Source organism: Drosophila ananassae, assembly GCF_017639315.1.
Source record: "Drosophila ananassae strain 14024-0371.13 chromosome 4 unlocalized genomic scaffold, ASM1763931v2 tig00000054, whole genome shotgun sequence".
In the NCBI taxonomy this organism is placed as follows: domain Eukaryota; kingdom Metazoa; phylum Arthropoda; class Insecta; order Diptera; family Drosophilidae; genus Drosophila; species Drosophila ananassae.
In genome coordinates, this window is record NW_025319037.1 from 5,018,117 (window position 1) to 5,036,201 (window position 18,085).

General features: G+C 42.5%; 1 protein-coding gene across 5 annotated transcripts in view; it reads left to right on the forward strand.

Moving 5' to 3' along the window:
- Window positions 1–15,829, forward strand: part of LOC6501777 (metabotropic glutamate receptor) — a 140,643-nt gene extending 124,814 nt beyond the window's left edge. For all 5 annotated transcript variants that reach the window (XM_044717635.1, XM_032455865.2, XM_044717634.1 and 2 more), the window contains one exon: window positions 15,255–15,829. In XM_044717635.1, the coding sequence (XP_044573570.1) occupies window positions 15,255–15,653 (399 nt within the window). In that variant the 3' untranslated portion in view covers window positions 15,654–15,829. The remainder of the gene's footprint in view (window positions 1–15,254) is intronic.
- Window positions 15,830–18,085: the final 2,256 nt, after the last annotated feature.

Here is an 18,085-nt window from a genome sequence, read left to right on the forward strand (position 1 = left end):
TATTAATACAATTTATTTAATTGTTTTGGGTTTATACAAACGACATATGTACATATGTGACTGCGAAGGGGTTGAAGACCGAATTAGAATAGAATACGCGGGAGCGCGGCTCAACGCTTGATGCTGCGAAGCGAGCGAGAGAGTGAGTCAACGATAGCGCATGATGGCAGATGCAGGTGGCCGATCGAATGCATGAGAGCGGGCGACGCAAATAGAGACAAGATAAAGAAAAGATAAACAAATTTAATAAATTATTGCCGGACAAACTTTCCGGCGACTGCTTGGCCCGACAAAATCCCCCCGTTGGAAGATGAGCTTTCAACAGCATCATGAAGGACGCCGTCCTCAGCAGCGTACCCGACTACAAATATGCTTTTGGAATTTTGGAGGCCACTTAAGTCCGCATAAACATTTTTCCGCCGCATACAGCCCCACGGTTCAGCAAAGCAAAAGAGGAATTTTTGTAGTTCTACAACTGTTCTACATCCACAGTCACAGCCACAGGAATGAGCCGGATTCTTTACTTCAATTAGAACAAACTGACTGCCAAAGCCTCTACACCGAAGCCAATGGTCACAAATACCTCGAGAAAACCAAGTTCAAATAGGCAAATTGAGTAACTCCTTCAGGAAAAGCTCCGTCGAGTCCATCGAGGTATTGAAACTGTGCTATTAATATTTAGTGGATAAATTTTGTTCTTAGCATCAACTTTGACTTGATCATTGTCCACCCAGACATGATTGTGTGTAAAAATTCTGACTTGAAAATCGTGTGTAATAAATGGTCTCTTTGGTTACGGAACGTTACGGAATTATCATAAAAGTTAATTCTCATATGCGTGCCTTATCCACCATGGACAGTACTCTCATGTGGTTCTGAAGTTTCCTGGAGCAACAATGTAGGACGTTGGAGTTCAAATGCCTGGAATTGTCGGAGCCCTCATACGCACCAAGTGTTCCAGCTTTTGCCCTTCCGACCTTCTGCTTAGTTTCCCGATAGACGTCGATAGTTGAAAGATTTCCGGAAATTTTCCTTTTGCTAATCACAAGTTCTATTGGCCTTAAAGGGTTCATCAGCTCATTGAAGATAGCTTCCTCTACGAGCTTAAGTGCGTTGATAATTTAAGGTTTCGCCATAAGTACCTTTAATTCAGAAAACTCATTTTGGTTGGGTAGTCTGTGACGGCAGAGGAGATTCCTGCAAAAACCATTGTTTGAGCCTTTGTAAGAGGTAGTTCCAGCTAAATGCAATTTCGATGTCTTAGGAGAATCTAACGCGTAGGCATTGAGATGCTTTCATGCTCTTGAATGAAAGTTGTTTTGTCTTTAGGCTTAGTATTTTGCATTTATGAAGGAAGTATTTCTATTTCATCATTGCGCGTTGAAGGAGGAAAGCTCAATAACAAAACCTATGGCGGTGTTTAATGACTCCGCTGCTAAAACTTTGGAATACTCATTGAATGACATTTTAATAGCCGGGTCTGTCACCAGTCCAAACTTTTCCATGCTGAGCTAAGATTTCGCTCTTAACCTGTCTTTCGGCGAGAATCACCAAAGAATAAGCTCCTTACTTTGCATCATATTTAAACGTAAAAGGAATACATCTGCATGTTGAGGAGGACACATTGGGGCATAGAACTTGCAACGTGATTTCGTTCCCAGGAATTAGACTCAGAATGGTAAAATTAAAAAATGTCCCAACAGCAGCAGAGGGCGACTTCTGTTCTCGAAGTCCGCGTTACTCATTAACGACACCTAAACTAGAACTTGCTAGAGCAGAGCCTTTGAGAAGGTTTAATCGCATATTAACTAAAATGTGTTTATTGATGTGATTCTACTGTCGCTCTCCTGGATTTGAGATGAGCCGTCCAGGCTTAATATCGTTGTCAGCTTCGAACTACTGGAATGCAGTCTGTGTCAATGTTTGATAACTCTGTAATGTCCCAAGTTCTTTTAGTCAAATCGCCGTATATGGACATCGTTGGGAGATCGAAATACGCCAACTTATTTCTATGTTTGCAGCATGCGTTTGCTTACGTTTACAAATTTTGCAGGCATATTTAATTAAATTACACAATCTAAATTCTGAAACCCAATTTTTTTTGTGGGTAGTTCAACGGGAACATATGTGGAACAACGTTATATCCTTTCAATTCAAAGATATCGTGGCATGCTTTTACCCAGGCTTTCTTGTCGCCTATCTTAGATCAGTTTGGTCTGCTTTGGGTGTATAGTCGTCTGAAAAACCTATCTTTGGAAATCAGCAGTTGAAACCTAATCATCTGGCACAGGAGTCACCCTGTCACGCCAAGTATTATTACGCGACATCCAATCAATCTTGTGGTCCACGGGTAATCAAGGCCATCAACAGGTGTGTGAGTAAAATGTTACGTGTGCGTAACTAAGGCCGAAGACTAAGGCCATTCATAAAAAGTTATTGGAGAAAAAAATCAATTACAGAAAATAAAGTTTTTTGTTAAGTAACCTAGCATTTTCGGAAGCTCTATTAGATTTATATATAACAAGAAAGGAAAGCTAACTTCGGGCGGAGCCGAAGTTGATATACCCTTGCAGTTCAGTCGCAGTCCGCTAGGTGGCGCCACGCATCTTATATTATTAGATATATAGAGGATCGTATATAGTCGGCCGATCCTTATGAAATTTGGCAAATCAAAATATTTTGTCTAAAATAGAATCTGTACCAAGTCCCATCTTTCTAACTTAAAAAACACCAAAGTTATGCCAATTCCGATCGTTGTATGACAGCTATAGGATATAGTCGGCCGATCCTTATGAAATTTTGTACATAAGATATTTTGGTCAAATATAACATATGTGGAAAGTCCCAACCCTCTATCTTAAAAAACAACGAAGTTATGGCATTTCCGATCAATCAGTTATATGGCAGCTATAGGATATAGTCGACCGATCCCGGCCGTTCCGACTTATATACTACCTGCAAAGGAAAGAAGGATGTGTGCAAAGTTTCAACTCGATAGCTCCAAAACTGAGAGACTAGTTTGCGTAGAAACCGACAGACAGACAGACAGACAGACAGACGGACAGACGGACAGACGGACAGACGGACAGACGGACATGCTCATATCAACTCAGGAGGTGATCCTGATCAAGAATATATATACTTTATAGGGTCGGAGATGTCTCCTTCACTGCGTTGCACACTTTTGACCAAAATTATAATACCCTCTGCAAGGGTATAAAAACAATTTATTTTTTTGTTTTGATGATTTTGTTGATATTCAAAATATGGGACCTGTGCGTTTGGTTGAAATCGATCTAAGAAGTGAGTGACGCGGGAGCGCGGCTCAACGCTTGATGCTGCGGAGCGACCGAAATATACCGCGAGAGAGCGAGACAATGATAGCACGAGAGCGGGCGACGCCAATAAAGACATAAAGATAAAAGAAAGTGACGTCACGAGTTCAACAAATTATTGCCCGCAAGACTTTCCGGCGGCTGCTTGACCCAACATTTTCCCCCCGTTGGAAGATGAGGTTTCATCAGCATCATGAAGGGGCAGCAGGCGCAATTTGTTGACTGCCCGCCTTGTAGCTCCGGACGCCGTCCTCAGTAGCGCTACCCGACACATTACATAATTTCCGTCACCATCGCCAGGGGCCACTTCATTGGAGGCAAGTTTTTGTCCTTCTTGTGTAGTCCCTTTATGTGCGACCATGCGACTTGAGCGTGAATCCCAGCTCGCGGTTCTATATTTTCATTTTTTGCGTGTCCTCCGTCTCGCTCCGTCTTTATAGATCTGTTCCATTTCCGCCAGCCAGGAGATGACCTTATCGTTGAGGTCACGTGCCCTTGCCTTCTGCTCGTTCTCCAGGTTCCATTATGTCTCCACCAGCAGCGCCTCTGTCTTCTTGCGTAGCTCGATTTCCACAAACAACCTAACCGAGCCGAGTTTTTTGGATTGAGGGTAGATGTTGGAGGCAACGATGGCAGTTAATTGCGCCGAGTAGTCAGAGCATTGGAATTGCGATTTTTGCACACTGCAAACAGGGAATATGCTCATTAGATGTTAATATTGCGCGTACAAATCACAAACCGAATAATGTTTTTTCATGTTTTTACACTGTTTAGCTGCCGAGCGTTTTCGGGAGCTTTATTTAATGTTTTAATATTGACTTTAATAAAAAAAAGCACAGTTCGATTTATAAGTATTAATACAATTTATTTAATTGTTTTGGGTTTATACAAACGACATATGTACATATGTGACTGCGAAGGGGTTGAAGACCGAATTAGAATAGAATACGCGGGAGCGCGGCTCAACGCTTGATGCTGCGAAGCGAGCGAGAGAGTGAGTCAACGATAGCGCATGATGGCAGATGCAGGTGGCCGATCGAATGCATGAGAGCGGGCGACGCAAATAGAGACAAGATAAAGAAAAGATAAACAAATTTAATAAATTATTGCCGGACAAACTTTCCGGCGACTGCTTGGCCCGACAAAATCCCCCCGTTGGAAGATGAGCTTTCAACAGCATCATGAAGGACGCCGTCCTCAGCAGCGTACCCGACTACAAATATGCTTTTGGAATTTTGGAGGCCACTTAAGTCCGCATAAACATTTTTCCGCCGCATACAGCCCCACGGTTCAGCAAAGCAAAAGAGGAATTTTTGTAGTTCTACAACTGTTCTACATCCACAGTCACAGCCACAGCAATGAGCCGGATTCTTTACTTCAATTAGAACAAACTGACTGCCAAAGCCTCTACACCGAAGCCAATGGTCACAAATACCTCGAGAAAACCAAGTTCAAATAGGCAAATTGAGTAACTCCTTCAGGAAAAGCTCCGTCGAGTCCATCGAGGTATTGAAACTGTGCTATTAATATTTAGTGGATAAATTTTGTTCTTAGCATCAACTTTGACTTGATCATTGTCCACCCAGACATGATTGTGTGTAAAAATTCTGACTTGAAAATCGTGTGTAATAAATGGTCTCTTTGGTTACGGAACGTTACGGAATTATCATAAAAGTTAATTCTCATATGCGTGCCTTATCCACCATGGACAGTACTCTCATGTGGTTCTGAAGTTTCCTGGAGCAACAATGTAGGACGTTGGAGTTCAAATGCCTGGAATTGTCGGAGCCCTCATACGCACCAAGTGTTCCAGCTTTTGCCCTTCCGACCTTCTGCTTAGTTTCCCGATAGACGTCGATAGTTGAAAGATTTCCGGAAATTTTCCTTTTGCTAATCACAAGTTCTATTGGCCTTAAAGGGTTCATCAGCTCATTGAAGATAGCTTCCTCTACGAGCTTAAGTGCGTTGATAATTTAAGGTTTCGCCATAAGTACCTTTAATTCAGAAAACTCATTTTGGTTGGGTAGTCTGTGACGGCAGAGGAGATTCCTGCAAAAACCATTGTTTGAGCCTTTGTAAGAGGTAGTTCCAGCTAAATGCAATTTCGATGTCTTAGGAGAATCTAACGCGTAGGCATTGAGATGCTTTCATGCTCTTGAATGAAAGTTGTTTTGTCTTTAGGCTTAGTATTTTGCATTTATGAAGGAAGTATTTCTATTTCATCATTGCGCGTTGAAGGAGGAAAGCTCAATAACAAAACCTATGGCGGTGTTTAATGACTCCGCTGCTAAAACTTTGGAATACTCATTGAATGACATTTTAATAGCCGGGTCTGTCACCAGTCCAAACTTTTCCATGCTGAGCTAAGATTTCGCTCTTAACCTGTCTTTCGGCGAGAATCACCAAAGAATAAGCTCCTTACTTTGCATCATATTTAAACGTAAAAGGAATACATCTGCATGTTGAGGAGGACACATTGGGGCATAGAACTTGCAACGTGATTTCGTTCCCAGGAATTAGACTCAGAATGGTAAAATTAAAAAATGTCCCAACAGCAGCAGAGGGCGACTTCTGTTCTCGAAGTCCGCGTTACTCATTAACGACACCTAAACTAGAACTTGCTAGAGCAGAGCCTTTGAGAAGGTTTAATCGCATATTAACTAAAATGTGTTTATTGATATGATTCTACCGACGCTTTCCTGGATTTGAGATGAGCCGTCCAGGCTTAATATCGTTGTCAGCTTCGAACTACTGGAATGCAGTCTGTGTCAATGTTTGATAACTCTGTAATGTCCCAAGTTCTTTTCGTCAAATCGCCGTATATGGACATCGTTGGGAGATCGAAATACGCCAACTTATTTCTATGTTTGCAGCATGCGTTTGCTTACGTTTACAAATTTTGCAGGCATATTTAATCAATTTACACAATCTAAATTCTGAAACCCGAATTTTTTTGTGGGTAGTTCAACGGGAACATATGTGAAACAACGTTATATCCTTTCAATTCAAAGATATCGTGGCATGCTTTTACCCAGGCTTTCTTGTCGCCTATCTTAGATCTGTTTAGTCTGCTTTGGGTGTATAGTCGTCTGAAAAACCTATCTTTGGAAATCAGCAGTTGAAACCTAATCATCTGGCACAGGAGTCACCCTGTCACGCCAAGTATTATTACGCGACATCCAATCAATCTTGTGGTCCACGGGTAATCAAGGCCATCAACAGGTGTGTGAGTAAAATGTTACGTGTGCGTAACTAAGGCCGAAGACTAAGGCCATTCATAAAAAGTTATTGGAGAAAAAAATCAATTACAGAAAATAAAGTTTTTTGTTAAGTAACCTAGCATTTTCGGAAGCTCTATTAGATTTATATATAAAAACAATTTATTTTTTTGTTTTGATGATTTTGTTGATATTCAAAATATGGGACCTGTGCGTTTGGTTGAAACCGATCTAAGAAGTGAGTGACGCGGGAGCGCGGCTCAACGCTTGATGCTGCGGAGCGACCGAAATATACCGCGAGAGAGCGAGACAATGATAGCACGAGAGCGGGCGACGCCAATAAAGACATAAAGATAAAAGAAAGTGACGTCACGAGTTCAACAAATTATTGCCCGCAAGACTTTCCGGCGGCTGCTTGACCCAACATTTTCCCCCCGTTGGAAGATGAGGTTTCATCAGCATCATGAAGGGGCAGCAGGCGCAATTTGTTGACTGCCCGCCTTGTAGCTCCGGACGCCGTCCTCAGTAGCGCTACCCGACACATTACATAATTTCCGTCACCATCGCCAGGGGCCACTTCATTGGAGGCAAGTTTTTGTCCTTCTTGTGTAGTCCCTTTATGTGCGACCATGCGACTTGAGCGTGAATCCCAGCTCGCGGTTCTATATTTTCATCTTTTGCGTGTCCTCCGTCTCGCTCCGTCTTTATAGATCTGTTCCATTTCCGCCAGCCAGGAGATGACCTTTTCGTTGAGGTCGCGTGCCCTCGCCTTCTGCTCGTTCTCCAGGTTCCATTATGTCTCCACCAGCAGCGCCTCTGTCTTCTTGCGCAGCTCGATTTCCACAAACAACCTAACCGAGCCGAGTTTTTTGGATTGAGGGTTGATGTTGGAGGCAACGATGGCAGTTAATTGCGCCGAGTAGTCAGAGCATTGGAATTGCGATTTTTGCACACTGCAAACAGGGAATATGCTCATTAGATGTTAATATTGCGCGTACAAATCACAAACCGAATAATGTTTTTTCATGTTTTTACACTGTTTAGCTGCCGAGCGTTTTCGGGAGCTTTATTTAATGTTTTAATATTGACTTTAATAAAAAAAAGCACAGTTCGATTTATAAGTATTAATACAATTTATTTAATTGTTTTGGGTTTATACAAACGACATATGTACATATGTGACTGCGAAGGGGTTGAAGACCGAATTAGAATAGAATACGCGGGAGCGCGGCTCAACGCTTGATGCTGCGGAGCGAGCGAGAGAGTGAGTCAACGATAGCGCATGATGGCAGATGCAAGTGGCCGATCGAATGCATGAGAGCGGGCGACGCAAATAGGGACAAGATAAAGAAAAGATAAACAAATTCAATAAATTATTGCCGGACAAACTTTCCGGCGACTGTTTGGCCCGACAAAATCCCCCCGTTGGAAGATGAGCTTTCAACAGCATCATGAAGGATGCCGTCCTCAGCAGCGTACCCGACTACAAATATGCTTTTGGATTTTTGGAGGCCACTTAAGTCCGCATAAACATTTTTCCGCCGCATACAGCCCCACGGTTCAGCAAAGCAAAAGAGGAATTTTTGTAGTTCTACAACTGTTCTACATCCACAGTCACAGCCACAGGAATAAGCCGGATTCTTTACTTCAATTAGAACAAACTGACTGCCAAAGCCTCTACACCGAATGGCCACAAATACCTCGAGAAACACAAGCTCAAATAGGCAAATTGAGTAAGTCCTTCAGGAAAAGCTCCGTCGAGGTCTACCAAGTCTGCATAAAGGGGGCAGGCACATAAAGTGTGCTCCCAGTCCTGGTTTGGATTGCCCCATGAGCATACGGCAGTTTCGCTAAGAGCTCTTCTATGATCATTGACGTTAATCGACCCGTGCCCTATCAGCAAGAACCATGCGCACATAGAGAACCCAAATTTTGATTCCGATAGACGAACCCTACATCTAGAATGAACTTTGAAATCCATGGCGAGTCACCATCATCGCATCTGCTCTACCAGTCCGACAGAAGGCATTCGTCTACTCGCGCGACTTGTTGCGTCCAGTTCAGATCTGAAAGGTCATCGCCATAGAGCCAGTTATTCCTCTCTTACGGACAACCATACTGCAACTTGTAATTGACTACTATTTTCATAGAGTTGACCGGAAGGCATCCTAAAACGATAAGCCGGAGCGATGCGATTCGCATGAAATACTGCATGCGTTCCATGTTCCTTGGGTATGGCCCGAGCTCGGTGTCGAACTGGCAGTCCACGGAGCAATGGAAGAAAGGAAAACGCTCTTTAACGCTCAAGCATACGCCATAATAGGTGGTTAGGGGTCCATCGGCATGCACATGAAATCCTGGTAATACACGAGGATGGTTGCCTTTTGTCTCCGGTCGGCTTAAATTCGCATTCCTCCAAGCATCTCACGTCCCGCTGCCAACGTATGGCTCTAACAGCAGTGCCATTAACGTCGCTCACCGTCGGCTTGACTGCCTTGCGGAACTCCGCCTCCGGATGTGTTCAAGAAGAAACCATAACTAGTGGCACTGATGGCATCGGAGCCGACGGTTGTTTGATTCCTCCAACACTGCGTTGAGCACCATCGCCTAGACGATCCTGTCATGTCGGCTGATGCATCTCATCAGCGCCAAAGCTAGCTGAGTGCTCATAAGCGACTCTACCACCAGGACGACAAAAGTCTCCTTGATGATGGCCACTTTTTCCAATACGCCGCCAGCTTTGTTTTTGTTGAGCGCTCCTGGACGGCAGCGGGAGCTCCAGCGGCTGCAGCATTAGCAGCATCACTAACAGCTTCGCCAGCACTATAGGCAGCAGCTACTGTATGACGTGCTACTATCGGAGAGTTCGCTCTGGAGCTGTGCTAAAATAGGCAACAAAAGAACAGAACAAAAATATGCACCTAAGTGCTCACCACAGCGCGCGCAAAAGCACGCACCACAGCGTGCACAAAAAGCACAAACAGAAGCCCACGTTAGCACGAGCAAAAAGCACAGCGAGAGCACTCTCAAGCTCTCTCTTAAGTACTCTCACAAGCTATCTCAGATCCAATCTATTACAAGTGGAACATTTCCACCACGTGTAGCAGTTGCAAAACGAAAAACAGCATTTTCCGCGTGAAAAACTTTACGTTCCGAAACGAAAATATCGCCGAAAAAATCGCGCAATTATTACCCGAATTTTGGTAAACTTCAAGTTTATGAATTGTATAGGACACCGATTGGGGGGGCCTCGTAGCCTAGCGGTTAGTACGCTAGCTCGCTAAGCATGAGGTTGTGGGTTCAATTCCCACTCATGACAAGTGCAAGACCCTACACTTTCGGCTTGTAATATTTATACTGTGTAATTGTAAGCAATTCACAATGGCCTCTTGCTAGTTCAGCGGTAGCGTATTTGCCTACCAAACAAAAGGTCGTGGGTTCGATCCCGACCCCCGATAAAATAAAAAAATTATGAATTATTATAATTTCGCATGATATTTATGAAAAAGTCAAAAGCGGCACTTCCAGATGTCGACAAGTGGCAGCCCCACTACATGGGATAAGTCGCGTCCGGCCAATCACCGGGCCGAACGAAAATAACAATGATTACAAGAACAAATACAAGTACAATCGAACCAAATGACACTCCAAAACCGATGACGACCCTTCGCATCTCGAAACGGACACGAATTGGACAATGGAACGTTAGGACTCTGATGGAGCCATCCAGATTGGCGCAGTTGGAGAACGAGATGGACCGACTGCAGATCGCAATTGCTGGCATCAGCGAGATGAGATGGAGTGGGAAGGGAGCAACAACAACATCACAAAGTAATCTAGTGTTGCATAGCGGAAGCAGTGATGGTGGACGAAATGGAGTAGGGATTTATGTGTCGAGGAAATTTAAGCAGTCACTTATCTCCTGGAACCCCGTCTCTGACAGAATCATCACCGCCAGATTCCGATGCAACGCCAGGCACATCACCATCGTGCAATGCTATGCCCCAACAGAAGACGCCAGCGATGACATCAAAGACGACTTCTACAACGCACTCATCTCTCAACAAGGTCATAAGAGGCGACATCAAGATTCTCATGTGGGTGACTTCAATGCGAAAGTCGGCCCCAACAACACCGGATTGGATTCAATCATGAGCCGGCATGGTATCCGCACGCGAAGTGACAATGGAGACAGGCTGATCGACTTATGCCAGACCTTCCAGTTGGTCATTGGAGGAACAGTATTTCCCCACAGGGAAGTTCATAAATATACATGGACATCTCCAGATGGAAATACCCGCAACCAAATCGACCACCTGTGCATAAGTAAGAGATGGAGGCGTTCGCTGAGAGATGTACGCAATAGGAGAGGCGCGTCAATAGACAGTGACCACGAGCTTGTAGTTGGAGAGATCTCAATCAAACTCCAACGAAAGCACACTGCCACCAGGGCCACAAGAAGACCGACCCCCCTGAATATACATCGACTCAGAGATACTACCCTATCCTCCAGAATGGCAACAGCACTACGCGAACAGTTGACACCACAGCGGAACTGCCCTTGGGAACAAACTTGCAGACTACTGAGAAGTACCGCAGAGGAGATGCTTGGCACGAGACAACGCAGCTGCTCTGAATGGATCTCGGCGGACACATGGGAACTCATCAGCAGACGGAATAGACTCAAGTCGATAGCGGATCACGACGGCAGAGCCAGAGAAGAACACAGGAAACTCTGCAAATTGGTGAAAAAATCAGCTAGACGCAACAAGAGAGCCGTACTGGACAGCATTGCAGAAAACGCAGAAAGAGCAGCAAATACAAACAACATGCGCTCACTGTACCAGTTGATAGGCAAACTATCTGGAAGCTACCAGAGGCAAACCCAACCCATTCGAGACTCAAACGGTAGGCTCCTAGTAGACGACGATGCTCAACTTGAGAGATGGAGGCAACACTTCATGGAGATCAGCTGAACAGAGCAACCAGGCAACACACAGCCCGACTTCAGAAGTATCGTACCCAACAGCAGCGTTAGGATACCCCCAACCCCTCCCTCAATCAGAGAAATACGAGATGCAATCAGGAAGTTAAAGAGCAACAAAGCGGCTGGAGAGGACGGCATATCTGCCGAACTCCTCCAGATTGACCCGCAACTAATGGCCGAAACATTGCACCCGCATTTCAAAGATATATGGGAAAGTGAGCGAGTTCCTGACGCTTGGAAGAGAGGAGTAATCGTTAAGCTACCAAAAAAGGGAGACCTCAGTGACTGTAACAACTGGCGAGGGATCACCCTGTTGAACACCAGCTATAAAATATTAGCGACCCTGCTGAACGAACGACTTATGAAGAAACTAGAGCCAACAATTCGAGATGAACAAGGAGGTTTTAGACCACTTAGGAGCTGCGTAGACCAGGCAAACACGCTACGCACAATAGCCGAACAAGCCGTGGAATGGCGTTCGCCACTATACCTTCTATTCATCGACTTCCAAAAAGCGTTTGACTCAATAGACAGGGCGGCGATATGGCGTGCACTTGCAAGGAAAGGAGTGCCAATCAACATCGTAAACATAGTAAGAGCTATGTATGATGATGCGGACCTGGCAGTACTGCACAACGGAAAAATCAGTGCACCTTTTCAGACGAACACTGGCGTCAAGCAAGGCTGCCCTCTATCACCCCTACTGTTCAACCTGGTGATTGATGAGATCATGAGAGAAGTAAGCATGCATCGACGCGGGATAACTTGGAGCTTCACACAACACCTTGAAGACCTAGACTACGCCGACGATATATGCCTCCTATCACACAGACTCATCGATATACAAGCCAAGGCGTCCGACCTCGAGAAGAGAGCCAACGCAGTAGGCCTCTCCATCAACGCATCAAAGACAAAGGCGATGCGGTTTAATAACTCCAACCAAGGTAGCATCACCATCAGCGGTAAAACAGTCGATTTCGTCGACCACTTTACCTACCTTGGCACCATAATATCATCCAGTGGTGGAGTGGAAAAAGATGTAGAGAGCAGACTGTGCAAGGCAAGATCTGCATTCGGAAGATTGCACCGCATTTGGAGAAATCAGCAAATAAGTAGAAGAACAAAGCTTCGGATCTTCAATGCGTGTGTAAAATCCATTCTTCTGTACGGAGCTGAGACGTGGCTAACCTCCCAAAGGATGATGACAAAGCTGCAGTCATTCATTAACAAGTGCCTCAGGATCATATGTGGGATATTCTAGCCCAACAGAATTTCCAACAGTGACCTGTGGCGCAACACGGGGGAGGCTCCCATCCATCACCAAATCAAGAAGAAAAAATGGAAATGGATAGGTCACGCACTCAGGAAGAAAACAGACAGCATAGTCAGGAAGGCACTGGATTGGAACCCACAGGGAAGCAGAAGAGTGGGCCGCCCCAAGCTTACCTGGCGCCGTACTATAATGCAAGAATTATCCCGCAGCAACATCACGTGGGATTACGCTAAGCAAACTGCACCAAACAGAGTCAGGTTCAAAGTCCTTGTAAATGCCCTAAGCTCCCAAGCGGAGTAATAGGAAAAAAAAAAAAAAAAAAAAAAATAGGACACCGATTTACCGGAGAAAATTACTTTGAATACAGAGCCCTACGAAAAAAAGTCCATCGTTTTCCATTTGAAAACATTTAAAAAACCATCAACTGAACCCCAAAAATGCACCTGGTCAGTAATTAATTTCGGCTAAGATGATAATTAAATTACCATACAATATTAAATTCAATTCCAAAATGGGGAAAGGTCAGTCATAACGATAATACATAAACCAATCTTAACCGAACAATCAGACTCCACTAACTTTGCTTAAGAGAAAAGCATATGGCTATCGAGCAGGGATTGACCGTTTGGATTGACCGGGTTTACAAAATCATGATCTTCCTGTCACAAAACACTCACAAATTGATTAGGTCATACCTTAGATATATGCTCTTTGCTGTAAAATGCAAAACTTTACATTGAACCTAAAGTTCCACAAGAAAGCGTTCTACGACCAATCTTGTATGTCCTGTGCAAATCAGACAATCAGATAAAACTTCAATCGGTTATATCAAACTTCGCTGACAACACTGCAATTTTGACATCGAGGTTGTAGAGAGGATAACTGACAATGAGCCAAAATGTTAGCATATCACTTTTACACTCAACAGTGGCACTTGTCCACCACTAACCTTAAATAATTCACCAATTTCACAAGTGGATGAAGTCACCTTCATCCTTGGCATCCACTTAGACAGGCGACAGGTGCTTACCTGTAGGAAACATATAGAAGCAAAGAAGACCTGCCTAAAACTGAGGAGTTTCCATTGGCTAATAAATAAATGTAAAAGAACAATAAAATGGTCTGCATGAGAGGCCCACCTCCAGCTTCAACGAGTCAGATATTATATAATATCAACCTTAATATCAACCGATTGAATGCTTGGCAACGCGTCGTATTCATTCAGAGAAGCTTTTGTCTCTCACGCCTCCTCGTTTTTTACAATATACTTATATTAATTTAATATTACAAAAAGCTTCTATTGCACTAGTTTACACGAAAAATAAACCTTCGTTAAAAAGTGTTTTTTATAGTAATTTTTTTATAGTGTTTTATAGTATATTGTTTTTTATGTAATTTTCGTGTTCTCCGCCCCCAAATTACTATAAAGCAAACATCAATTTGAAGGTTCACTCTATTACCCTTAAATTTGTAAACTAGTGTTACATATACACATATTAATGTATTAAAAGCTTGTTAGTTTTTTTTGGAAGTTCACATTATGAGTTTACATTATATTCAGTTTAAAATAGTCAAGTTTTTAAAAATTTAGATTTGAAAAATCATACTCACCTTTTTATTTGACAAATCATAACATCTCACTAGGCCTCTGCATCGCACTGAACCAACACTATAAACTATTAATATTATTGATCCGAATTACCTTCTGATCGATATAAGCATGTCCGTCTGACCGTCTTTCTGTTTCGACGCAAACTAGTCTCTCAGTTTTAAAGCTATCGATTGAAACTGACTTTCTACACATTCCATTTTTTTCAATTTAATTCAATTTGCCAAAATTTATAAGGATCGGTCAACTATATCCTATCAGCCATATAACTGATTGATCGGAAATGCCATAACTTTGGTTAGCTTTTAAGTTAGAGCGTTGGGACTTTCCACACATGTTATATTTGACCAAAATATCTTACGTACAATTTCATAAGGATCGACCGACTATATCCAATAGCTATCATAGAACGATCGGAATTTGCATAACTTTGGTGTTTTTTAAGTTAGAAAAATTTTGGCAAAATAATCTGATTTGTCAATTTTCACAGGGATCGGCCAACTATATCCAATAGCCGCCATATAACTGAACGATCGGAAATGGCACATTGCTATTTTTAAAGCAAGGTTTATTTTTATTTAGAAAAGTTTACACTTTTATCATAAAATTGATTTGAAAGTTAAACTCTCATAAGGATCGGAACTCTCATAACGATCCGAAATATATCTAATAATATAAGCTGCTACTTTACTGCAAGGGTATATCAACTTCGGTTCCGCCCGAAGTTATCTTTTATACTCAGTTAAAAAATCATAACTTTTGTACAAAATATTTTTAAATAAGTTTAAAGAATTTACAATATCGCCAAGCATTTTTATATTTAATTTTTCAGATACAAATAACAACATTGTGCATTTCAATAAGCCTTAGTGCATCCGTTGCGCTTGTATGTCTATATTCACCAAAGGTTTATATTCTAATTTTTCATCCGGATAAAAATGTGCGAAAGTTAACAATGAATAGCACCGTATATAGACGGTCGGCAACAATTGGAGCACAATGTGGACCGAGTAGCTCTGGATATGGTCGCACACAAGCAGCTGGAACTATGGCGTCTACAGGAAATACTTTGGGCACAACTGTGACATCTAGTATAAGGCAATTACATAAGAGTGTGAGCCCAGATGAATTTTCATGCCAAGATGATATGGTTCATAAAATCAGTGGAAAGAATAGTGAAAAAGATCATCAAGAAGAATGTGATTTTGTTGAACCAAATTTTAGGCAGTAAAAATACAGTCTGACTAAAATCTGTTAAATATATAAAATGATGAATTTCTTACTAACCATATAGATCATGATGTTTTTGTTGCATATTATACTTATGGTTTCTGTTTTAGTTATTGGTTGTACATTATACACTACTACTTTGAATATGTAGAAATAAATGAGTATGTAATACCTTTATACATATGAGATACATATTAATATTGAAAAATTGTTAGTTTTTTGATCACCTACATAACGTACAAATTAAAATTTTGACTGGATAAAATTGTACTGGGACATTACATCATACTCTAAAGTTTGGGATAACTTAAGGTGTTGGCATTGGTTGTCAAATTAGAACAAATTGTAGCGTTTATCTGAAGTGAATTTTTACTGACAAACATTTTATTGAAACTTGTATATATACTTAAGCTTGAATAGTCCAACCCACTACTTTAGAAAAAAAACCAAATAACTCATAGTTTATTGAACATAGGAAAAATTTTTTATGCTTATTTATTATTGTGTTGCTTTACTTATTTATAATCGACGATTAGCGTTTGGATTATCGAAAAGGAACGAAGTTGTTGGCTTCTAATAATTGTGTAACTTATTTTAAACCACAGTTGCCCAAGCACTGCTTATGACAGAGAGAACTCCAATACTGATCACAAATACATCTTTGCGAATTTTTTTTTTTCCATTTCGTACTGTATTACTGAAAAAACTATAGAAGCATTTAGGTTAGGTTAGACGGGTGGCGGTTATTCCCTGGAGTTGCAACCACCACACTTAGACCGTATTCAGCCCCTTGTGGATCTGTTTGGATCTGTTTCTGACATCATCGAAATGTTTGTGAAGAACCTATCACTTAGGTTTTACATTCTGAGAGACTACAGGGCTGGTTTATTCTCCTTGTTCTTCCCTACAACTGCGGCAGAAGTCGTTGTGTGGTTCATCCACTCGCCTAGCACGTTTTCCCTCTAGCCAGTGCCCCGTGATGACTCTTATAGCCGTGCTAATGCGGGTTCTGTCATTGGGAAGTAATTGATTTGTTTTTTTTTTTTTGAGATTTTGGGCCATAGTTGGCGGGCCAACCGGTAACTGGGGATGGTATCCCAGCAGAGCTGGTTTTCTCTCTTGTTGACCTCCAGTGTTAGAACACCAGTACCCTCCAGTTCACCCTGTGAACCTGAGCCAATTCACCTGCTATGCTGTTGCCTGTGATGTCCCTGCGACCCAGATAAGGCTCATACTGGCTGGCCATCTCGTGGAAAGATGATCTATAGTCCGAGACTTTTTTAAGTTGCTGGTGACCGAGATGATCAATTTTATAGCCGCTTGGCTGTCACAGTATATATTGACTTCTATTTGTGTGAAGTTGCATAGTTTAGGTATTTTAGTGTTTCCCTTATGGATATCCATCTTGACCTGAAAGACCTTGCTGAGGACCCTGATTGGTAAGTTTGGAGTACACTCCTCCTCCTACTCTATTGTTTAGTTTGGATCAGTATAGAAGCTTAGTGCATTCTTTGGTACTGGGGCTTGGTCCCCCCATTCCTTTCTATTAGAAATGAAGGTCTGGAAGGGTGTTTGTGGTTATTATCTGGGAGTGCAAAAGTCAATACTGTTGGGAATAAGCTGTTAGTTTAGTAAAACGGTGGGGTGGCCCCTATTATAGAGGCTCCTTTGATGGTTTTCCCTTAGCCTGTTTGCCGTTGCCTTCGCTGGCTCTATTCCAGCTAGTCCTGGGTTGCTGGTGTGCTAAATATGCCATTTAGGGCTTCGTTTGGGGTGAATCGTTGGACACCACTTATGCATAGTGCTGCTGCTTGCTGGATTTTTTCCAACTTCTTAAGGACGTTCTTAAGGGCTGGTCACCATACCAGTACTCCATAAACCATACATACTCCTATGCCATTTTTGCGAGTCAAAAGGGTTACAGCAGCCTTTTTTGACCTTTCTTCTATGTTAAGCTTCCAGTTCAGCTTCCTATCCAATATTAGCCTTAGGTACTTGGCACTGTTGTTGAAGGAGAACCTTTGGTTGTTTAGCCTTGGGGAACGAGGGGGGGGGGGGGGATTTCATTTTCACATTTCACATTTACTCCCATGCCAATACTGCTTGTACATTCGGCTAACGTTTGTTATTTCGCGCTCATAAGATCACAGAGCATCTGTGGGTATTTACCTTTGAGCAGGGTTGCGAGGTAGGTAAATACCCACAGATGCTCTGAGAGGAACACCATAAGGACTCCTCCTTATGGTGTTCCCCTGCTGATGGCCATTGTTAGAGAAGATGTACCTAGTGAAGACGTCACTGTTCTGCAGTTAGCTGCTGATCAATGTTGTGCGTTAGAGATTTGTGATGGCTTGCCCGCCTTGGGTTAAAGACTATCCGCGATTTTAATCTCTGTTATGAGAGCCTAGAGTAGTGACTGATTGGGATAGGATT